Raw genomic sequence first — 24,549 nt, forward strand, 5'->3', positions numbered from 1 at the left:
TTATCATCATTAGTCATTTAGGTCAACATTGGATCATTCAGAGATCCTCACTGAACTTCTGGAGAGAGTTTGCTGCACTGAAAGTGAAGGGGCTGAATAATTTTGCACGCCCAATTTTTCAGTTTTTGATTTGTTAAAAAAGTTTTAAATATCCAATAAATGTCGTTCCACTTCATGATTGTGTCCCACTTGTTGTTGATTCTTCACAAAAAAATACGGTTTTATATCTTTATGTTTGAAGCCTGAAATGTGGCAAAAGGTCGCAAAGTTCAAGGGGGCCGAATACTTTCGCAAGGCACTGTATATATATATATATATATATATATATATATATATATAAGATTTACATAAGTTTTCAGACCCTTTGTTATGAGACTCAAAATTTAGCTTAGATGCATCCTGTTTCCATTGATCATCCTTGAGATGTTTCTACAACTTGATCGGAGTACACCTGTGGTAAATTCAATTGATTGGACATGATTTGGAAAGGCACACACCTGTCTATATAAGGTCCCACAGTTGACAGTGCACGTCAGAGCAAAATCCAAGCAATGAGGTCAAAGGAATTGTCCGTAGAGCTCCGAGACAGGATGGTGTCGAGGCACAGATATGGGAAAGGGTACCAAAACATTTCTGCAGCACTGAAGGTCCCCAAGAACACAGTGGCCTCCATCATTCTTAAATGGAAGAAGTTTGGAACCACCAAGACCCTTCCTAGAGCTGGCCACCCGGCCAAACTGAGCAATTGGGGGAGAAGGGCCTTTGTCAAGAACCCAATGGTTACTCTGACAGAGCTCTAGAGTTCCTCTGTGGAGATGGGAGAACCTTCCAGAAGGACAACAATCTCTGCAGCATTCCACCAATCGGGCCTTTATGATAGAGTGGCCAGATAGAAGACACTCCTCAGTAAAAGGCACATGACAGCTCGCTTGGAATTTGCCAAAAAGGCACCTAAAGACTCTCAGCCCATGAGAAACAAGATTATCTGGTCTGATGAAACCAAGATTCAACTCTTTGGCCTGAATGCCAAGCATCATGTCTGGAGGAAACCTGGCACCATCCCTACGGTGAAGAATGGTGGTGGCAACATCATGCTGTGGGGATGTTTTTCAGCGGCAGGGACTGGGAAAAGTCAGGATAGAGGGAAAGATGAACGTAGCAAAGTACAGGGAGATCCTTGATGAAAACCTGCTCCGGAGCTCAGACTGGGCGAAGGTTCACCTTCCAACAGGACAATGACCCTAAGCACACAGCCAAGACAACACAGGAGTGGCTTCGGGACAAGTCTCTGAATGTCCTTGAGTGGCCCAGTCAGAGCCCGGACTTAAACCTGATCGAACATCTCTGGAGAGACCTGAAAATAGCTGTGCAGCAACGCTCTCCATCCAATCTGACAGAGCTTGAGAGGATCTGCAGAGAAGAATGGGAGAAACTCCCCAAATACAGGTGTGCCAAGCTTGTAGCATCATACCCAAGAAGACTCAAGGCTGTAATCACTGCCGAAGGTACTTCAACAAAGTACTGAATAGAGGGTCTGAATACTTATGTACATTTTATATTTCAGTTTTTATTTTCAATAAATTAGAAAAAAAATCTAAAAACCTGTTTTTGCTTTGTCATTATGGGGTATTGTGTGTTGATTGATGAGGGACAAAAATGATTTCATCAATTTTAGAGTAAGGCTGTAACCTAACAAAATGTGGAAAAGGTCAAGCGGTCAGAATACATTCCAAAGGCACTGTATACAGTGCCTTGCGAAAGTATTCGGCCCCCTTGAACTTTGCGACCTTTTGCCACATTTCAGGCTTCAAACATAAAGATATAAAACTGTATTTTTTTTGTGAAGAGTCAACAACAAGTGGGACACAATCATGAAGTGGAACGACATTTATTGGATATTTCAAACTTTTTTAACAAATCAAAAACTGAAAAATTGGGCGTGCAAAAGTATTCAGCCCCTTTACTTTCAGTGCAGCAAACTCTCTCCAGAAGTTCAGTGAGGATCTCTGAATGATCCAATGTTGACCTAAATGACACACCATCCCCACTGTCAAACATGGTGGTGGCAGCATCATGGTTTGGGCCTGCTTTTCTTCAGCAGGGACAGGGAAGATGGTTCAAATTGATGGGAAGATGGATGGAGACAAATACAGGACCATTCTGGAAGAAAACCTGATGGAGTCTGCAAAAGACCTGAGACTGGGACAGAGATTTGTCTTCCAACAAGACAATGATCCAAAACATAAAGCAAAATCTACAATGGAATGGTTCAAAAATAAACATATCCAGGTGTTAGAATGGCCAAGTCAAAGTCCAGACCTGAATCCAATCGAGAATCTGTGGAAAGAACTGAAAACTGCTGTTCACAAATGTTCTCCATCCAACCTCACTGAGCTCGAGCTGTTTTGCAAGGAGGAATGGGAAAAAAATTCAGTCTCTCGATGTGCAAAACTGATAGACATACCCCAAGCGACTTACAGCTGTAATCGCAGCAAAAGGTGGCGCTACAAAGTATTAACTGAAGGGGGCTGAATAATTTTGCACGCCCAATTTTTCAGTTTTTGATTTGTTAAAAAGGTTTTAAATATCCAATAAATGTCGTTCCACTTCATGATTGTGTCCCACTTGTTGTTGATTCCTCACAAAAAAATACAGTTTTATATCTTTATGTTTGAAGCCTGAAATGTGGCAAAAGGTCGCAAAGTTCAAGGGGGGCGAATACTTTCGCAAGGCACTGTATATCCCTTTGTGCATGGTGGCATTATTAATTAGGCTTTGGATGGAGTGTCAATACACCCAGTCACCACAAAGATACAGGCGTCCTTCCTAACTCAGTTGCCGGAGAGGAAGGGATTTGATCATGAGGCCAATGGTGATTTTAAAACAGTTAGAGGTATTTAATGGTTGCGATATGAGAAAACTGAGGTTGGATCAACAACATTGTAGTTACTCCACAATACTAACCTAAATGACAGAGTGAAAAGAAGGAAGCCTGTACAAATTCCAAAACATGCATCCTGTTTGCAACAAGACACTTAAGTAATACTGCAAAATATGTGGGGTAAATCCAAGACATTATTACCACTCTTCATATTTTCAAGCTGGGTGGTGTCTGCATCATTTTATGAGTATGCTTTTCAACGGCAAGGACTAGGGGAGTTTTTTAGGCCAAAAATAAACAGAATACAACTATAAGAACAGGCAAAATCCTGGAGGAAAACCTGGTTGTCTGTTTTCCAACAGACACTTTGAGACAAAATCACCTTTCAGTAGGACAATAACTGAAAACACAAGGCCAAATCTACACTGGAGTTGCTTACCAAGACGAATGTGAATATTGAGTGGCCTAGTTACCATTTTTGACCTAAATCAGTTTGAAAATCTATGGCAAGACTTGAAAATGTCAGTCTACTGTAATAATGATCAACAATCAACTTGACAGAGCTTGAAGAATTTTTAAAAGAATAATGGGCAAGTATTGTACAATCCAGGTGCTGGACAAAAAGACTCAGTTGTAATCGCCGTCAAAGGTGCTTCTACAAAGTATTGATTTTACTTATGTAAAAGAGATATTTCTGTATTTCATTTCCAATAAATCTGGTCAAATTTCTAAAAACATATATTTAATCAATTTTGAATTCAGGCTGTAACACACCATGTGGAATAAGTCAAGGGGAATTAATACTTTCTGAAGGCACAGTACGTGCTTAACACATGGATGTGTCTGGGTTGACATACTGTCCATGTACAAAATGGAAAACAACAGGCTGTATATGACATGTCGTATATAGACCAGGGAGGCTATGTAATCCCGTGTTTATTGTGTAAGATTTAGCACTGTAATGGTTATATATTAGAGAGTATCCCTCTGCATAACCTACATTTTGAAGATGATGAACTCATGCTCACATTTCGTTGATGGGATGCGCTTCAGATAGTTTCCCAGTTAGCAACAGCCCATTTTCTCTGGGTGTTTTGGCAATCATACCTGTTTTTCCACAATGCACCCAGTATGAACAACACACATCACAGTTGCACTAATCACTGCACAGCATGGTATAAGCAAGGGGTTAACACGAAATACAAATGATTAGCACAGATCCATGTTTATTTGATCATTGTATATTTAAGCAATAAGGCTCGAGGAGGTGTGGTGCATATGGCCAATATACTACAGCTAAGGGCTGTTCTTTGGCACGACGCAACACAGTGTCTGGATACAGCCATTAACCGTGGAATATTGGCCATATACCACAAACCCCAGAGGTGCCTTATTGCTATTATAAACTGGTTACCAACATAATTACAACAGTAAAAATCTATATTTTGTCATACCCATGGTATACGGTCTGATATACCGCGGCTTTCAGCCAATCAGCATTCAGGGCTCAAACCACCCAGTTTATAATTTGTAATTAAAGTTTTGGATTTATTTACCATTTATTTTAATTAAAAGCTCTTGGTTGTCAAGGACAAACCAAAAGAAACACAGCTCACGGTATCAATAAGCAGATGAGGCAAATTAACGACAGACATGATGAGGTACTGGAATTCAGGAAGTTACAGTATCAAGAGTGTGACGGCTCTTGAAATGGACATGGATCAAGCAGCTGTGCAAGTCACCTAAAATGGTGTGAGGATGTATCGGCATCTAACTGGGTGTCTGGAATAACTTGCATTGTTCAAGAAAAGAGAAGTCCTGTGCTTGAACAATGAGCCAATGAACCCTTGTAGTAGTTGGTAGAGATTTTAACTATGGCCAGTACCTGTGCTGACGATGAGTCTGTGAATTTTGGAGCGTAGTTCCGGGACCCTTCCCAAATACGGACAGGGAATAGCGTGTCTGTGGATGGAGATTCTGGAATGGGAATGAGCGAGCCGACCCTGAAAGGACTTTGGAGAACTTGATTGTACCCCCGTCACCAACTTTAGCCGTAGTATTACTGTTGCTGTTCTGTCTCTGGTTGTCACTTTTGCTATTGGTAACAGGGTTCTCCTCCCCTCCCTCCTTACCTTGACTCACCCCCATGACATTTTCCTCCACACTATCCTCCTCTGACTCACTCTCCCCTCCTCCACTTCTTCTTCCTCCTCTTCCTCCGCCTCGTTCTTACTTCCATGCTCTTCCCGGGTTACTATGACATTTCTGTACATCCCCTCTGGCGCTCCCCAAACAAGTACGAACCCTCCCGAGGTTATGCTCTGAACCCCCACTGAGTTTAGAGGCTGGCCTGTTTTTCCAGTAGTAGTGGCATCTGATCCATTTATCTGGTTTGCTCTGTCTGTTGAATCAGCAGTCTTACTCACTTGGCTCCCTTTGTCATGATGACCTGTTTTTGAATCTTGGCTCCTTTGGCTCAAGCTACCGTTATTTCTAATATACAGTGCCTTGCGAAAGTATTCGGCCCCCTTGAACTTTGCGACCTTTTGCCACATTTCAGGCTTCAAACATAAAGATATAAAACTGTATTTTTTTGTGAAGAATCAACAACAAGTGGGACACAATCATGAAGTGGAACGACATTTATTGGATATTTCAAACTTTTTTAACAAATCAAAAACTGAAAAATTGGGCGTGCAAAATTATTCAGCCCCCTTAAGTTAATACTTTGTAGCGCCACCTTTTGCTGCGATTACAGCTGTAAGTCGCTTGGGGTATGTCTCTATCAGTTTTGCACATCGAGAGACTGAAATTTTTTCCCATTCCTCCTTGCAAAACAGCTCGAGCTCAGTGAGGTTGGATGGAGAGCATTTGTGAACAGCAGTTTTCAGTTCTTTCCACAGATTCTCGATTGGATTCAGGTCTGGACTTTGACTTGGCCATTCTAACACCTGGATATGTTTATTTTTGAACCATTCCATTATAGATTTTGCTTTATGTTTTGGATCATTGTCTTGTTGGAAGACAAATCTCCGTCCCAGTCTCAGGTCTTTTGCAGACTCCATCAGGTTTTCTTCCAGAAACGTCCTGTATTTGGCTCCATCCATCTTCCCATCAATTTTAACCATCTTCCCTGTCCCTGCTGAAGAAAAGCAGGCCCAAACCATGATGCTGCCACCACCATGTTTGACAGTGGGGATGGTGTGTTCAGCTGTGTTGCTTTTACGCCAAACATAACGTTTTGCATTGTTGCCAAAAAGTTCCATTTTGGTTTCATCTGACCAGAGCACCTTCTTCCACATGTTTGGTGTGTCTCCCAGGTGGCTTGTGGCAAACTTTAAACAACACTTTTTATGGATATCTTTAAGAAATGGCTTTCTTCTTGCCACTCTTCCATAAAGGCCAGATTTGTGCAATATACGACTGATTGTTGTCCCATGGACAGAGTCTCCCACCTCAGCTGTAGATCTCTGCAGTTCATCCAGAGTGATCATGGGCCTCTTGGCTGCATCTCTGATCAGTCTTCTCCTTGTATGAGCTGAAAGTTTAGAGGGACGGCCAGGTCTTGGTAGATTTGCAGTGGTCTGATACTTCTTCCATTTCAATATTATCGCTTGCAAAGTGCTCCTTGGGATGTTTAAAGCTTGGGAAATATTTTTGTATCCAAATCCGGCTTTAAAATTCTTCACAACAGTATCTCGGACCTGCCTGGTGTGTTCCTTGTTCTTCATGATGCTCTCTGCGCTTTTGACGGACCTCTGAGACTATCACAGTGCAGGTGCATTTATACGGAGACTTGATTACACACAGGTGGATTGTATTTATCATCATTAGTCATTTAGGTCAACATTGGATCATTCAGAGATCCTCACTGAACTTCTGGAGAGAGTTTGCTGCACTGAAAGTAAAGGGGCTGAATAATTTTGCACGCCCAATTTTTCAGTTTTTGATTTGTTAAAAAAGTTTGAAATATCCAATAAATGTCTTTCCACTTCATGATTGTGCACCACTTGTTGTTGATTCTTCACAAAAAAATACAGTTTTACATCTTTATGTTTGAAGCCTGAAATGTGGCAAAAGGTCGCAAAGTTCAAGGGGGCCGAATACTTTCACAAGGCACTGTATGCATGACCTCCTGCTATTTTACTAGCTGTGGTATTTGTTCTCTTGATGAGAGTTTCGGGCCTAAGGTCTGTGTTTGTGTCATTCTGGCTGGTGCTGTAGGTGCCCTGCTCCTCCGGTTGAGGGGTGTGAACGACGATGCCGTTGTCCCTGTTTGTCAGTTTAGGTGGGAAAGGTCTGCTTATGGGACCTCTTGATGGATGCCGAGGGGGTCTCAGGTTGGTTCGTGTCCTGTTTTGGAATGGTCCCATATTTGGGTGTGAGCGGCGTTGTTGGGTCCCCTTTGGAGGTAGACGGCGTAAGGGTGGTGTGCTTCCCAATGTCCGAGTCTTTGACTTGTTTCGTTCAGTTCCAGACGACACCACGTCAGTGGCCCTGTCTGCGTCTGTGCTCATACCGTCCACTGTTACTGCAATACCATTCTCTGCCACTGCAGCATTTTCTTTAGTAGAGTCTGATTCCTCTGTAGTGGAGGACGATGATGAATAGCCTTCTTTGCCACTCTGTTCTGATTCAATGGATGATTTTGGTGCCCTCTCTGGCTGAGCATCTGGATGGAGGGTTGAGGATTGGGAAACAGGCAATGTCTTTGCAAACACCACTTGTTTGTCAGTTTTGGGTTGACCCATACCGGTCTTTGATTCATTTAGTTTTGTGGGAGCTGAAGAAGGTGAACGTGTCCTGTTTAGGAATGGTCTCATATTTAGGTATGGGCGGTGTTGGTTAGGGGCCCTTTGGAGTGAGGCGGCGAAGAGGTGGTGAGCCGCCCACTCTCAGTCTTTGTCTCGTTTTGTTTGGTTCCAAACAATCCCACATCAGTTGTTTTCTCTCCATCTCTGTTGATACCCACTTCTGCAACATTATCTTTATCTGAGTATGAGTATGCTGTTTTTGAATGTCCTGTTTCAGACACTTTTAGGGCACTGTCCTCATTTTCAGCAAAACCTTGCCCTGTTGTGGGTGTACTATGAACTATTGTGCCATTCACCCTCCCCCAATGACTCTCTCTCTACAGGTCACATTGACTTTCCTGTGTGTCAATTTAATCTTGTTGACACATTTCTTAACGTTCAGGTGAACAGTAGTATTTGTTTCTGATGTGGTTGTAGGCTCCAAGCCATCTGTCCCTTGCCCTGGCTCATTTGTTTCAGTCTCTGTACCCATTTTTCTATCAGGTAGGTCCTTTAAGCCGGGAATCACTTTTGGTTGTTCAGAACCAGAACTCGGAGTGGCATTTTCAGGAAGGATTCCAACAGGATATGGCTTTGTCGAAGTTCTATCTTTTTCTCCAAGAGGACATGTCTTCAGCTTAGTGTTTTTCACAGTTATAACTAGTCCTGTCCCCAACAATGGGATTTTCTGTTTTAGTGTCAGTTTTTAAGGCATCCGTGACCTTTGGCCCCACCAATGAGTTTCTGCTTGAAGGCTTTTTCAGAAGACTGTGACCCACTCTGCTCCCACCCTTGCTTACACTTGTACCATTAAAACGGATAGAGTCTCCAATGTATGGCTTCCTGGGCAAGGTTATTCTATCACCTGGTTTATGTACAACCCTGTATTTTGTGTTGACAAGTGGTCTTGTACTGGTTGTGACAGATGGGTCCTGTTTGGTTCCATTGGAGCCTTTGACTGTTACAGAGCCCGGTCCACTCCTATTCTTTCCACTCTCTGGTTCTTCACCCTTGGCTTTTGAGTAGTAGATGGCCTTCACAGGCTTTGTATTCCCTGCTGGGTCTTCCTGGCTTGCTACTCCTGGTGCTACCTGCATGGTTACAGTGTCCATGGTCACCCTGGATATTGTTGGATATTGCATGAAGCGATCATTTGGAACCAAAGAAAACAATATGTTTTTTTGATCCGACTACAAGAGGGAAGCACTGTTAGATCCAAATGGAAAAATCAAAAAATATTATCTTTCAACTGAACACTTTGAATTATCCTGTTTTCCAACAACACCTGCATTGACATTAGTGCAATAAATAGTTGCCCTATGTGCTGTCCAAACCTGCAGGGAGAAGTGGAAAGAGTACTACATTTGGTCATCAAAACAACCTTGCCATTCATTGTTCGGGTGCTGAAATATTCAATGTTGTGAGTTAAGTGTGTGCCGCTACTGTCGAGAAAGAGAGAATGAAAAATGAAAAATAAAATATATTTTACAAAGAGAGATCAGGTTAGCTCCAGGAGCAGTTTTTATACTGTACCTCGATTCATTTCAAGCTATTTTAATTTCACTTCCAATGACCTGCTCTATTGAATAATGACGTGTCTAGACACGTTAACTTTAGTGGGATAACAGTTCACAGGAGCAGGGCTGGCCTCTCTTGCATATTCATTCACATTGCCAGGGAATCCAATTTGTTTCAGAGATTTCTCTCTCTTTTAAACATAATGATGACTTTCTCTTTCTCCCCTGCTTCTTCTCCTTAGTTCACCATTTATTTGTTATTTCATGACTGTATAACTCTTATCTTAAAATATTTTACTATTTTTATGGTCTTCATTTCCAAATAAACAAATAAAGAATATGGCCTAATGAATCAAGATTGCTTCTTATACAATCTAGTCCCTGGATTTTTTCATATGCAATGTAGTAACTAAAGTAAGCCATCCAATTAAACTCACCAGGAGTGACTTGGACTGTTGTTGGCTTGCTCTTGATCCCGCCCTTTTCAGCCACTAGTGTGATGTCATACAAATGTCCCGGGTCCAAACCGTCAATCTGGGCAGAGTCCCTCTCAGGGGGCAGGGTCAGGTCTTGTCTTCCCTTGGCTGTTCCGTCTGTCTGATTGGGTGCAACAGTTAAGCGATACCTGTCGACGTGTCCTTGCGATTGTTCCCATTGGACAACTGCAGATGTTGTGGTTGTCTTCACAACTCGAAGGTTTGTGGGTCCAGAGATAACTGGGTGGTGGGTCGGGGAAAAGCAATGGAGGGGGAAAAAACGACTTAGCATTTATATCGATAACCAAAATAACATATGTTAATAAGGGGATACAAAATGTGGTTTCCTGACTCACGGGTTGTGAATTCTACTGTGCTCTCGGTGCCCATTCTCCTATTTATTTCTCCCTTGATTGTCACCGTGTACTCCTGCCCGGCCGCCAGTCCTGTTTGGGTGTAGGTCGTGAGCTTCCCTCCAACTTGAGATGTTATCTGTTGATCGCCCTCTTTCTGTGTGGCACAGAAAACGATAAAGTTAATGTTAGAACGGACATCAGGAGGATTATCAATAATTATGATGGAAATGCCTACTGGTATTTCAGTTAATTTTCTAAAGTAATGGTAGTCAGAACCTGTGTTAAATATTATTTTGAATGGGTGCATGTACCGTATGCTTACCAGCAGGGGGAGTAGTAATTTACATATTCTGTCATGCCGAAGCCTATATTCAGATATTTTGGAAACGTCAACCAAGCCAACTCTAAATTAGCAACTGGACTCAAATGTATTGTCCACAATGGGGCCTCACAATCACATTACTACAGAACTCAACAGCTATGCAGTACAACATCCTCAGACAAAATAGAATGATGTCTCTGTTGGGAATTATAACTTGGTTGGGCAGCTTTTCTTTATATTATTATTTTCTTGGCAATGAGATAAACAGCCTCATATTCCAATGATGTAATAGTAGTATTGTGAAACTATTTCATTATTAACATATATGGGAAATCCAGTAGCTCACAAAGCATCTGGCAACCCCACTCAACTATAGTCAACCATTCACGTTCCAACTTTCACAATATCCTTTATTGGTATGTGATCATTTGAAAAACCAACTTATAAAAGATGCTATTAAAACAAAAACAGTATCAGGTTGTTATTCTTCAATCTATGTATTGGAAAACGCCAGTATTTCCATTCATTTAAAAGCAGTAGTTTAAGGGTTTACCCAATTACTCCAATGTGGGGGTGTTCTCCAAGTTTTTCTCTGTTGTGTAATATATTTTCTCATATGGGAAATCGGACCCAGCTGGGTTGCCAGGTTGCCCAGCATTGATCTTCAGTGTCTGTGTGTCATACGCCTCTAATTCTTTCAGCAGTTATTTCAAGAGATGAGTGTGTTGCTGTGCTTTACCTTGCACAATGTGGGGTTTGCTCCCCGTTTTGTGTATTTCTGTTGTTATCTGTAAACATGAGATGAATGTATGTCTCCCTTATTCATTCTCTTCTGCTATGTGTCACAGCTGCCGACCAATGAAGTCATTTCTCTGGCCAGGACCATGTTTTTGACAGTGTTTATGGTTGCCCTAGCAACAAGCATCCCCCATCTGCATCTTTTCTTCTTCCTTGCTGCCCACTCGCTCTTACTCCCATTATTCTTCCCTTGACTTTCTCCTTTGCTCAATTGTCCTCATCCCTAATCTTCTCTCCTCTGTTCAGTTTTATGCATTCCCTGTACAAGGATGTTCTCCCTAACGCCATATTTCATCTGACACCTACCCCTGTCATTGTATGGAAAAATAGGCTGTTTCCCCTGTTGTTGTTTTGAGATGAGTTTAGGGAATGCGTCCTGGTACTGATGCTGTGGCCAAACGTCACTCTACTAACCGACAATAGTCTCTATTTACTGTTTTTCTCTCTTTTTCATCTGGAACCCTTTTATGAAGAACAATAATCTCATTCACACATTGAAAGAATTACATTAAGTCGGAAAAAGAGGGGAGTGGGATTTGTGCTAGGTTGTTTAATCTTGTTACCGTTTCCCTACCTTTTTCCCTCTGGTCCTTTTGGTTGCCATTAAGCTGTTTCTCTTTGTTACAGGGTTGTAGATTTGTCTTTTAATGACATAGACACTGCTTCTCGAGAGTGCTTGTGTCTGCTCTAATAGCAAGGTCCAACAACATGTGTATGATGAGTACCAATCCGGTTTGTCATTGTGTAAGTCTGACATCACCTCTCTGTGCAGATTGGGAGCATATGTTTTATTAAAGTTCCAATGCAGCCATTTTCTTTTTTAAATCTCAAATCAATCAAATGAAAGTACCTTTCAGTGATTCTTTTAAATTTCCATGGTTAAATATACAATTTCTCAAGCAAGAATTTTGCTAGGACTGTCTGAGGAGAATTGAGAACTAGCTGTTATTGCCAGAGAGGTTTGGACCTCTTTCTTATTGGTCTATTAACTAATTTACCACCAGGTGATATCTCAAACTCCATCCCACATTTGAGTAATTTAGCAGACATTCTTACCCAGAGCGACTTACAGTAAGTAGTGAGCGCATACATTTTTGTACTTTTTCATGCTGGTCCCCCGTGGGACTCAAACCCACGACCTTAGCATTGCAAGCACCATGCTCTACCAACTGAGCCACACAGGAGGACCAAAAACAGGTTGAAATTTAAGGCAGTTTTTTCAAACAGCTCTTACACTAAAAGAGCATTATCATCATTATTATTATACCAACCTCATAGTGTGGAAATATACAGTATATAAAACACAGGAATATCACGTTTTTGACTATACTAGGCCTTTAAGGGACAATTACAGTGGGACATTTGCACACATGTCCCGGATATTCTATTAGATCATAAGAATGTACGCTTTTTTTTAATACACAGTGTCCAGGCTACTGTCTGTTAACTGAACTGAAACTCAATAGGAAGTAAAGCGTTCAGTACTACATTACATCATTCATGTAGTGCAAATCATTGAAACACTACAAACATCCTATACTCAAAATAAAGAGTACAAAGGCAGCTTTGAATGCAATTGGTAGCATATGTCTCTGTGAATTCACTGGAATTAATTTACTTCATCCATGAGCTACCTTGGATATTGGAAACTGGATTTGATCTCTTCAATCCACTTATTGATACCATGAGCTGCTGAACAAATTGAATACAACAACACACATAAAATATGATGTCCTCCATTCTGTGGTTACTATGGCTGTGAATCCAACCATATACAGTTGAACCAATATATAATGACATAAGTTGATCCAGTATATAATTATATATGTTGAACCAGTAGAAGCAAACCAGTATTTACTGAGGTGACCGTTTGTTAACGCCAAACGTCATTAAGTAGAAACTGCCAAAAATCTCCACTGCTAATTCTTTTGGCAAAGCGTTTGAATATCTGCACATTTACAGCATCTATAAACCATGTTATGTACTCCAATAGTCCACTAATGGGTTTTGCTCAGTGAAACTCATGTTTTGCCATTTGAAAGCCTTCAAAGCCTTAGTGAAATTAATGACTGAATTGAAATTGAAAAACATAATAATCTGTTTCTGACATGGCCTGAGGATCCCCTGCTGGTAAGTGTTGCGTATGGACTCACCTTTCGTTTGTGTGATGGACCTCTGCTGCTCAGCTGTCAAACTGTGGTGTGCTACTGTTCTCAGGGTCAAACTTTTTGGATTTATTTATTCTGGCATGATTTCCACTCTTTGGTATAGAAAATGAAGGGCTCTATTGAATCTGTATCGTGGAGGTTCAAGGTAACAACATGATTATAATTTCTCTGCAATGTTCCGCCGTTAGCGGAGACTGCATTCACGGTAAACGCAGCACACACTGACAGCTCTTTCCATGACATAGACTGACTAGGTGAATCTGGGTGAAAGCTATGATCCCTTATTGAGGTCACTTGTTAAATCCCATTCAATCAGAGTAGATGAAGGGGAGGAGACAGGTTAAAGAAGGATTTTAAAGCCTTGAAACAAATGAGACATGGATTGTGTATGTGTGCCATTCAGAGGGTGGATGGGCAAGACAAAAGAAGTGGCTTTGAGCGGGGTATGGTAGTAGGTACCAGGCGCACTGGTTTGTATCAAGACCTGCAACAGTGCTGAGTTTTTCACGCTCAACAGTTTCCCTTGTGTATGAAGAATGGTCCACCATCCAGCCAACTTGACAACTGTGGGAAGCATTGGAGTCAACATGGACCAGCATCCCTGTGGAACACTTTTGACATCTTGTAGAGTCCATGCCCCACTGAATTGGAAGGTGTATTCGGAAGGTGTTCTTAATGTTTTGTGCATTCTGAAAGTATTCAGACCCTTTAACTTTTTCAAGATTTTATGTTACAGCCTTATTCTAAAATGGATTAAATTGTTTGTTTTTTCTCATCAATCGACACACAATACACCATAATGAAATATCACATTTACATAAGTATTCAGACCCTTTACTCTGTGCTTTGTTGAAGCACCTTTGGCATCGATTACAGCCTCAAGTCTTCTTGAGTATGATGCTATAAGCTCTGTCAGTTTGGATGGAGAGCGTCGCTGCACAGCTATTTTTAGGTCTCTCCAGAGATTTTTGATCGGGTTCAAGTCCGGGCTCTGGATGGGCCACTCAAGGACATTCAGGGACCTGTCCGGGAAGCCACTCCTGCTTTGTCTTAGTTGTGTGCTTAGGGTAACTGTCCTGTTGGAAGATGAACCTTTGCACCATTCTGAGGTCCTGAGCACTCTGGAGCAGGTTTTCATCAAGGATCTCTCTGTACTTTGCTCCGCTCATCTTTCCCTCGATCCTGCCTAGTCTCCCAGTCCCTGCCGCTGAAAAACATCCCCACAGCATGATGCTGCTACCACCATGCTTCACTGTAGGGATGGTGCCAGGTTATCTCCAGACGTGACGCTTGGCATTCAGGCCAAAGAGTTCAATCTTGGTTTCATCAGACCAGAGAATCTTGTTTCTCATGATCTGAGTCCTTGGGGTGCCTTTTGGCAAAGTCCAAGTGGGCTGTCATGTTCCTTTTACTGAGGAGTGGCTTCTGTCTGTCCATTCTACCATAAAGGCCTGATTGGTGGAGTGCTGCAGAGATGGTTGTCCTTCTGGAATGTTCTCCCATCTCCAAAGAGGAACTCTGGAGCTCTGTCAGAGTGACCATTGGGTTCTTGCTCACCTCCCTGACCAAGGCCCTTCTCCCCCGATTGCTCAGTTTGGTCGGGCAGCCAGCTCTAGGAAGGGTCTTGGTGGTTCCAAACTTCTTCTATTTTTCAGAATGATGGAAGCCACTGTGTTCTTGGACCTTCAATGCTACAGAAATGTTTTGGTTCCCTTCCCCTGATCTGTGCCTTGACACAATCCTGTCTCGGAGCTCTATGAACAATTCCTTAGACGTCATGGCTTGGTTTTTGCTCTGATATGCACTTTCAATTGTGGGACCTTATATAGACAGATGTGTGCCTTTCCAAATCATGTCCAATCAATTGAATTTACAACAGGGGGACTCCAATGCAGCTGTAGAAACATCTCAAGGATGATCAATAGAAACAGGATGCACCTGAGCTCAATTTCTAGTCTCATAGCAAAGGGTCTGAATACTTATGTAAATAAGGTATTTTATTTATTTTTTTACACTATATATTTTTCACTTGGTCATAATAGGGTATTGTGTGTAGATTGATGAGGAAAATGTTTTATTTAATATATTTTAGAATAAGGCTGTAATGTAACAAAATGTGGGAAAAGTCAAGGGGTATGAATACTTTCCAAATGCCCTGTATATGTACATATCTACCTCAATTACCTCGTACCCCTGCACATCGACTCGGTACTGTTAGCCCATGTGTGTATATAGCAAAGTTAACATTACTCATTGTGTATTTATTCCTTGTGTTCTTTTTTTCTATGATTTCTCTTTTTTTCTCTCTGCGTTGTTGGGAAGGCCACACAGGTTAGCATTTCACTGTTAGTCGGCACCTGTTGTTCATGAAGCATGTGACAAATACATTTGATTTGTTTTGAAGGCAAAGGAGTCCATGTTTTTTTTACATGGCATGTTTTAATCTACTGTATGTCATCATTGAATTCCCTTGGGTTCTCAGGGAAATGTTAGGCAAACATTTTGGGGATTTGTAATGGAAATAACGCAGCACCATGACTTTTCAACATGACCTTAAATTTGCCCCCAAAACAAGTCTTAAAACCTGGAATGAGAACTGGGCTTCATGCCATGAGACCATTCTCAGCTAATATAGTGAGCTCCAAAAGTATTGGAACAATGACACATTTGTTGTTGTTTTTTTGCTCTGTACTCCAGCACTTTTGAGGGTATTTTCATCCGTATCGGATGAACCGTTTAGTAATGACATTACTTTTTGTACACAGTCCTCCCATTTTGGGGGAGTTGGGGTGGCAGGTAGCCTAATGGTTAGAGCGTTGGACCAGTAACTGTTGCTAGATCGAATTCCTGAGCTGACAAGGTAAAAATCTGTCATTCTGCCCCTGAACAAGGCAGTTAACCCACTGTTCCTAGGCCGTTGTAAATAAGATTTTCAGATTAATTCAGGACTTTCCACAATCATGGTAGCATCCACATTAATGTAGAAGTTCTTAAAAATATATTATATTCTTATTTACAATAAAATTGACTCCAAAATGACACACAATACATTATTTACCATTCATTTCTATTGGGCACAAAATCGTCTAAAACACATCCAAAAGAAACAGCAAATGTATCCAACAAGTTCGTAGAGTCACAAGCTTAATGTAATCATTGTGTGCTACGAATTTTAAAAAATCACTTGTGTTTATATTAACTTGTTATGGCTGGGGGCAGTATTGTTTAGCTTGAATTAATAAGGTTCCCAGAGTAATCTGCCTACTACTCAGGCCAAGTTGCTAATATATGCTAATATTAGTTGATTTTGATAGAAAACACTCTGAAGTTTCTAAAACTGTTTGAATGTGAGTGTAACAGAGCTCATATGGCAGGCAAAAACCTGAGAAAAATCCAACCAGGAAGTGGGAAATCTGAGGTTTATAGTTTTTCAACTCATTGCCTATCGAATATACAGTTTCTATGGGGTCATATTGCACTTCCTAAGGCTTCCACTAGATGTCAACAGTCTTTAGAACCTTGTTTGATGCTTATACTGTGAAGGAGGGGGGATTGGGAGCTGAATGAGTCAGAGGTTTGCCAGAGTGGCATGAGCTGAGCACGCGCGCTCACATGAGAGTTAGTTTTTGCCTGGACTTGCCCGCGCGTCGTGAGTTTGGATTGTGTACTAAACGCGCTAACCAAAAGAAGGTATTTGGACGTAAATTATGGACTTTATCGAACAAATCAAACATTTATTGTGGAACTGGGATTCCTGGGAGTGCATTCTGATGAAGATCACCAAAGGTAAGCAAATATTTATAATCCTATTTCTGACTTCTGTTGACTCCACAACATGGCGGATATCTGTATGGCTTGTTTTGTTGTCTGAGCGCTGTACTCAGATTATTGCATGGTGTGCTTTTTCGGTAAAGCTTTTATGAAATCTGACACAGCGGTTGCATTAAGGAGAAGTTTATCTAAAGTTCCATACATAACACTTGTATTCTCATCAACAAGTTTCATATAAATATGAACTTTATCGAACAAAACTTACATGTATTGTGTAACATGAAGTCCTATGAGTGTCATCTGATGAAGATCATCAAAGCTTAGTGATTCATTTTATCTCTATTTCTGCTTTTGAGACACCTCTCTTTGGCTGGAAAAATGGCTGTGTTTTTCTGTGACTAGGTGCAGACCTAACATAATTGTTTGGTGTGCTTTCGTCATAAAGCCTTTTTGAAATCGGACACTGTGGTTGGATTAACAACAAGTTTATCTTTAAAATGGTGTAAAATACTTATGTTTGAGGAATTGTAATTATGAGATTTCTGTTGTTTTGAATTTGGCACCCTGCACTTTCACTGGCTGTTGCCATATCGATCCCGTTAGCAGGATCTCAGCCTTAAAGTAGTCAAAAGTTTAGTGTGTATATAAGTGAATTTGTCCCAATTCCTTTGATCCCCTAATATCGTGGGACTATGTACAAAAAGTGCTGTCATTTCTAAACGGTTCACGCGATATGGATAACAGCTGACAGTCTGTACTTTAACCTCCCATAGTCATTGTATCATTTCAAATCCAAAGTGCTTGAGAACAGAGCCAAAACCAACAAAACATATGTCACTGCCCCAATAATGTACATCTGTTGTCTAACAGTTATTTCTCAAGTTCAGTTTACTTTGTGCTTTAGTTAGGACCCAGATTCACAACTCACAACCTCTTAAGAAATTGTGAGTAGGGTGTGTCGGGTGTTGTTACCTGGCTGGCGAAGGTGACGTGGTAGGTGTCATACTGGACTGGAGGTGGTGTCCAGTAGAGGGTAACAGAGGATTCAGTGATGTCCTTGGTGTTGAGCTGGGACACACCAGACATGGCTAGAGACAGGGGAGGGGTTTTGTGCTTAATTCCAGTCATTCAAGCCAGCAATGCCATACAATGTTTCCTTGCATTAGCTAAAGGGATTTACCCTTTTACCCAGCGTCTCAAGCTGCAACACATGGTAGTGGTCCACACACTGTAAGTCCATACAGTACTTGAAAGCATAGCGTGGCAAATATAACAGTATGTGGAATTGGATAGAAGGGAATACTATATTCCACACACTATGATATATTAACACTGCCCTGTGGCTAATACAGTACGCACTCTTTTTCACTGGACAATATAAAAGGCTATTGCAGCCTTGAGAGAGTTTTATAGAGAATATTTGGATGACTCACCGGTGCCACAGTCAGCTCCAGTGAACCCAGCTTCACACTGGCTGCAGTCCGGGGGGGCGAAACCACGGCGACACACACACCTCCCCTTCACGCAGCGCCCTTTGTTGCTGCAGTTATTGGGACAGCCCTTAGCGGCGCAGTCCTGTCCGCTGAAGCCCACTTCACACACGCACTTCCCGTTCACGCACCTTCCCTTGTTGCTGCAGTTATTGGGACATGCTTTGGCGGAACAGTCCGGCCCCGTAAAGCCGCTATCGCAGACACATTGGCCGTTCACACACTTTCCACGGTTGCTGCAGTTGCCAGGGCAGGACTTGGTGGAACAGTCTGGGCCTGTAAAACCGCTATCACACACACACTTACCGTTCACACATTTCCCCCCGTTTTTGCAGTTTCCAGGACATGCCTTGGTGGAGCAGTCTGGCCCTGTGAAACCTGAGTCGCACACACACTGCCCGTTCACACATCGCCCCTTGTTGTTGCAGTTTCCAGGACAGGACTCTGAAGAGCAGTCTGGCCCTGTGAAACCTAGGTCGCACACACACTGCCCGTTCACACATCGCCCCTTGTTGTTGCAGTTTCCAGGACAGGACTCTGAAGAACAGTCTGGCCCCGTGAAACCTGAGTCGCACACACACTGCCCGTTCACACATCGGCCCTTGTTGTTACAGTTTCCAGGACAGGACTCTGAAGAGCAGTCTGGCCCTGTGAAACCTGGGTCGCACACACACTGCCCGTTCACACATCGGCCCTTGTTGTTACAGTTTCCAGGACAGGACTCTGAAGAGCAGTCTGGCCCTGTGAAACCTGGGTCGCACACACACTGGCCGCTCACACACTTCCCCTTGTCATTGCAGTTGCCGGGGCAGTCAGACAAACTGCAGTCGGGCCCACTGAACCCTGGGAAGCAGACACACTTGCCATCTTCACAGCGTCCCTGGTCACTGCACTCATTAGGACACTCGTCTCCTTCCGGCTTGATGTAGCACTCTGCACCTAGAGAGGTGGTTCGGACAGACGCAGAGTAAAGCGGTAAGACACTACAGCGTATTGATATTTTGAACTGATTAGTGGATACACTATCGGTGCTGCCGCTGAAAGTGTCCCGCATTGAGAGAAGGGTGGAGAGCTAGATAAGGAGGATTGTCTGAGATCACATTGGGCAGCAAGTTAGAGCTGGACCTTGTCCTATACTTGCTTTGATTGGTTGAGCCTGTTATCAGAGTCCTCATTACTCAGGTTAGTTAGATCATATGAGCATGGCGGTAGTCTGCCAGTTCAAAATGTGATCATTATTGAGGTAAGTGATTGAAAGTTTGTTATATTCACGTGAGAGTTGTGTGTGTGTGCAACCTGCGTATGTGTGTGTGCTCAAATGAGAAAAAGTTGGGTGATTCAGTGAGATGGGAGGAGCTATGAGGTGATGCCGTGTGATGGTCAAAACCAGACCCAGTTGATCAGTGAGTAACCTGGCAGCAGTACTACTGTACCTTTACTCTGCTGGGACGTGCAGCAGCCCCCCTCTGGACCTCCACACTTCTCCCTCAATGATGACACCTCCTTCTCCAGCCTCTCCAGACGGTCTCGCAGGGCAGCAAACTCGGCCTCGCACCCGCCTGCGCATGACCCCGGAACCAGTCGGATCCGATGGGTAAGGACTAGAGCAGAACCAGGCTCAAGGTCCAGTTCCTTGCCCTGGGTCTGACTGGAGTCCCCCTGAACACACGCCTCAGAGATCACTACTTTGATTGGCTGCCCGCCACCCCCTGGCTTTGTGTCCCTGGGTGCCCTTTGACCCCCAGGCTGCAGGCCCTGGGAACCTGATGGGGTCAGGAGGGCAGGGCAGGTGAGGAGCAGGATGAGGAAGGATGGGACAAGAGGCATTTTTGGCTGGAAGCTGCCTTCAGGTGGAGGGGGAGGGCAATTGTCTTTGTTGGTTGATGAGAAACTGAGAGTAGATCACTTCAAAAAATGACAGTTTTCCAGGAAAGGCCCGGGGCAGACGGATTAACTCTCTGCTGTGGCGGTGCCTACAGGTCAAGGGGTTTTCTCATCAAGAGGTTGTCTTATTCATGGGAATCTGTAGAACCGTTGCCTCAAAGTGGAGGATATTCAAAGACTCAAAGAATTTCCCTAGGAAACAAGACAGTTAAGAATAAACATTCCCCTGAATTTATGTAAGAACAACAACTATCACAGTGGCTATAATGAGCTGGAATATAATTGTAGTTGTTTATGGCCCTGTCAAAACATGTTTGTCTTGAAGACTAATTCAATATACTCTGCGACCAGCGTTCCTATTTTCCTACAGCAACGTGGTTGTGGCACGTGTCGAACCACGGACTGGTTCTGAACAGTTTGCCATTCACTAACAGCCCATTATAAGGATGGGATTCATCCCAAGGCCCAGTTGGTGTGTGTTAGGCTTGTGTTTGGACAATGTACAGCCATGCACGATAATGTGGTTTACCGGTGGGACCCAATAAGGTCACTATCCTCATTAAAGTAGGGGGTTTGGATGCAATGGTCTGAACTGGAACCAGAGTCTCAATCCGTGCCACTTAGGCCAGAGGCAGTGTACCCACAATCCCTCCCTCTCTCACCTGACTGAACCCTAACCAGCCTATCCTCAGTCCTCTCAGTAATGGCATTTTTCATACCTTCTGTGTATCACAATAAGGAAAGCCATGGCTGCCCTATCACCAGCCTAATGCCTCGACCTACTATATGTCCAGTAACCTGTACTATGTATTTTCTAAATTAACCAGGTTGTCACAACCTACCTAAATTCCCCAGAATTGATAAGCACAAAAGTGGATCCTGTTCAAATTATCTATGTGCACAAACAGTACAGCCCAAGTAACATTCCTCTCAATGCATAAACCAGGCCCTGCCTTTCTCAACCTGGAAATGCAGGACCATTCAAGAGCAGCATAACGTCATAGCACCTAGAGAGTTGAGTGAGGGATAAAGATAAATATATAGAGACAAAAAAATGAGGGGGTGAAATGGTAGTTAAGGAGAACAGGAAACAAAGTAGCAGCGGGAAACGACAACAGGTTATTCCATTTTCGGCAGCCTGCAAAAACCTCATAAATCGAGGCCCTCGGAGGGCAAGTATCTTGTCAGCATGAGGAGACTCACAGACACTCATCACTCAGGGATAGATTCACTCAGTCCCTCAGAGCTACACTGCCTCCAATCCCGCGAGGCTATGAATCTCAGGGTTTACAATCGTATAATATCTTTGGCACGGGAATACCAAAACTTCACAACAGCCTTACTCACGGTCACAACATATGGCTAACATCACAGAAGGAGGGAGGAAGGAAGGTAGGAAGAGGAGGATTAGGCAGAGGAAAAAACAGTGAAGTGCACCTAGGTTCTACAGTGATGGTTGCTACTGCGCTAGTTGATTAAACTCAACTCCATGGTGAAGGAAGTTCTGATGAACTCCACCAACGGAGTTGAGCAGAGACCAGGCTTTGTGGAATTCAGCTCCGACTACATCGGCCCAAGGTCAATACTTCAAAACATTTCATTTATGAAACGCTTACCTTGTATCTGTGTTTGTCCTCTGTAGTTTTGTGCCTTTCTTTGTTTGCTGAAATCCATACTTTTTCAATAAACGTTCATCAAATACAACCACAGACTGTTTGCTTGTTTCTGTTTCTCGGAGATGGCAACTCAGCGCAAATGCCAAGATCTCCAAATACCCATTGTCCAATCAAATCACACAATCTAGGCCTAAATCATCTGAGATTGAATTGGCACATGCACATTCACACTGAGTTGCCATCTTCGAGAAACAGAAACGAGCAAACAGTCTGTGGTTGTATTTGATGAACGTTTATTGAAAAAGTATGGATTTCAGCAAACAAAGAAAGGCACAAAACTACAGAGGACAAACAGGTACAAGGTAAGCATTTCATCATTTTCAGAATTTGACGGTGGCGAATCGATGTAGCCGGAGGTGAATTCCATAATGCCTCGTCACTGCTCAACTCCATTGGTGGAGTTCATCAGAAATTTCCTTCACTATGGAGTTGAATTTAGTCAGCTACTACTGCGCCTACTGCCATCTCTCTGAGTGATAGGTAGAATGGTGATTTTAACAGTGAAGCTGCTGTTTCCAATTCTCTGGGATTTCCATCCTGGTCTGAAACTCAGTAGTAGACTCAAAATCCTGACATCAGCCAACAGTTTCCTTATTAATACCTGTCACAGCTGGTAATAACACTATAGTCACAAAATAAAGCAATATATTTTATAGGACTTCTGTCTGCAGAAATCTGTGTCAAATGCACTGTCAAGTGTTTTCCAGTTGCTTTGCGTCCTTTTTGGGATTTTGCACCATCTTCCCACAACCCACCTCCCTCCCCTCTCCAGCTCTCTCACATTCAAGCACACTCATACACACATTAAAATGTACAATGAAATATATATTTTTTAAATGCCTGTCAATACACCAGGGTATTGTATTGGTTTTGGATTGTATAATGGATGGGGATTGCATTATTTTGTATATTGGCACTAGTCCCGCACAATCTTCCATTGATGTCTACATAGAAACTGTGAAATTCAGTACATATATATAAAATGTTTACAGGCCAAGGTCATTTGGATTCTATCCTACCTATAACATATTTACAACCATTATTCAGTACTTACACGAATATGCATCGCTTACAACTGTACAAATCTACATATAGGGTGATCAGATAATAATGTACTCTGCTCTACTTTTTATTAATTTAACTCATTATTTATGGATTTATTCTTATTGATAGGCATTTATTGTCAATATTAATTATAGAATTAAAGAACTGGCAATGAAAATACAAATGCATAAGGCTTACCTGGATAGACTGTACCCTTCTCCCTGACCAATGTCTGTCAGTCAGTCAGTCCAAAGCTCCCTCTCCCTGCTCTTGGAAAGCTCTGATTTGACTGACCAAGAGAAAGGGAGGGGGGATAGGAGAGTGGGAGAGAGAAGGAAAGAGAGAGAGAGAGAGAGAGAGAGAGAGAGGAGGAGAGCAAGTAACATTTTCTCATACCTCAAGAATTTTCCCTCTCTCTCTTTCTCTCTTCTACCTCTTTTTCTCTGATGTAATTCTATGTGCTTTACGGGTCCCTTTTGGGCGGTGGATTTCGATGGAAAACATCTGAATTGTTTGATGTTTTGAACGACTGGGACCAATCCTCAATATCGTTTGAACTCGTCTTTGTCCTCTCCTTAGACACTTTATGAGATGTTAGTGAGACGTTCCTCATTATCTTCCCTTTGTCCTCTCCTTAGACACTTTATGAGATGTTAGTGAGACGTTCCTCATTATCTTCCCTTTGTCCTTTTTTTGACAGTTGACAAAACATACAGTTACATATCAGTCATATTTGTTTCTTCAGACACCACATTTGCACGTAGGGCTTGTGAGTGCATATTTTTCTTAGACTTTTGCAATATGCATCGTCGCTGTATTCCCCGTACCCTGTATGGCCGTAATAAAAACAGTCGTAATATATTACATTTGTGCTGTGGATGAAATGCGGTTTTAGGCTTTTGGGGTATTGAGGGATTCTGGGAAGTGAAAATATGGAATTGTCTGATATCTGTTGTGAGAAAAGGGAAGCCATCTCTAACTTGATGTATTTTATAGATGCATTGTTAAATGAATGAAAAGCTCACGGTAAAGTCAAGTCAGATGGCATTTACAGATAGCACCATGAAGCGTCTATCTACCAACCCATAGCACATCCCCAACTTCCTTCTGTTATTCTCATAGTAAGCACTCTCGTCTTACAAAAGTATCTCACCCTAGCTGGGCTAGTATCCAGCCCTACCCTCGCATAGTAGACTACCCTCTTTTCCAACTCCGAAACCATTGAAACGCATCTTTAGTCCCACAATAGGCCTTACCGCCACACTCACTTCTGTCATCATGAAGTGCTTTGAGAGGCAAGTTAAGGATCAGATCAACTCTACTTTACCTGGCAAACTAGACCCACTTCAATTTGCTTACCGCCCCAATAGATC

At 42.4% G+C, this 24,549-nt stretch overlaps 1 protein-coding gene, 1 non-coding gene and 1 pseudogene across 3 annotated transcripts in view; all 3 read right to left on the reverse strand.

The window, feature by feature from the left end:
• Positions 1–23,983, reverse strand: part of LOC110487591 (tenascin-X) — a 31,293-nt gene extending 7,310 nt beyond the window's left edge. The window contains exons 1-6 of one of the 2 annotated variants that reach the window (XM_036971200.1): positions 23,375–23,983; positions 20,006–20,648; positions 18,516–19,511; positions 18,055–18,170; positions 10,024–10,177; positions 9,629–9,907 (exon numbers count right to left, since the gene is read on the reverse strand). In XM_036971200.1, coding sequence (XP_036827095.1) covers positions 9,629–9,907; positions 10,024–10,177; positions 18,055–18,170; positions 18,516–19,511; positions 20,006–20,399 — 1,939 coding nt within the window. In that variant the 5' untranslated portion in view covers positions 20,400–20,648; positions 23,375–23,983. The remainder of the gene's footprint in view (positions 1–9,628; positions 9,908–10,023; positions 10,178–18,054; positions 18,171–18,515; positions 19,512–20,005; positions 20,649–23,374) is intronic. The other variant, XM_036971199.1, reaches the window with a different exon arrangement.
• On the reverse strand, positions 7,509–9,606 carry LOC110488333 (annotated as a pseudogene).
• trnaa-ugc lies at positions 12,254–12,332 on the reverse strand. Its single transcript has one exon. It is a non-coding gene; the product is annotated as a tRNA-Ala (tRNA).
• Positions 23,984–24,549: the final 566 nt, after the last annotated feature.

The sequence above is a fragment of the Oncorhynchus mykiss genome, chromosome 32 (genome assembly GCF_013265735.2).
Source record: "Oncorhynchus mykiss isolate Arlee chromosome 32, USDA_OmykA_1.1, whole genome shotgun sequence".
Classification (NCBI taxonomy): domain Eukaryota; kingdom Metazoa; phylum Chordata; class Actinopteri; order Salmoniformes; family Salmonidae; genus Oncorhynchus; species Oncorhynchus mykiss.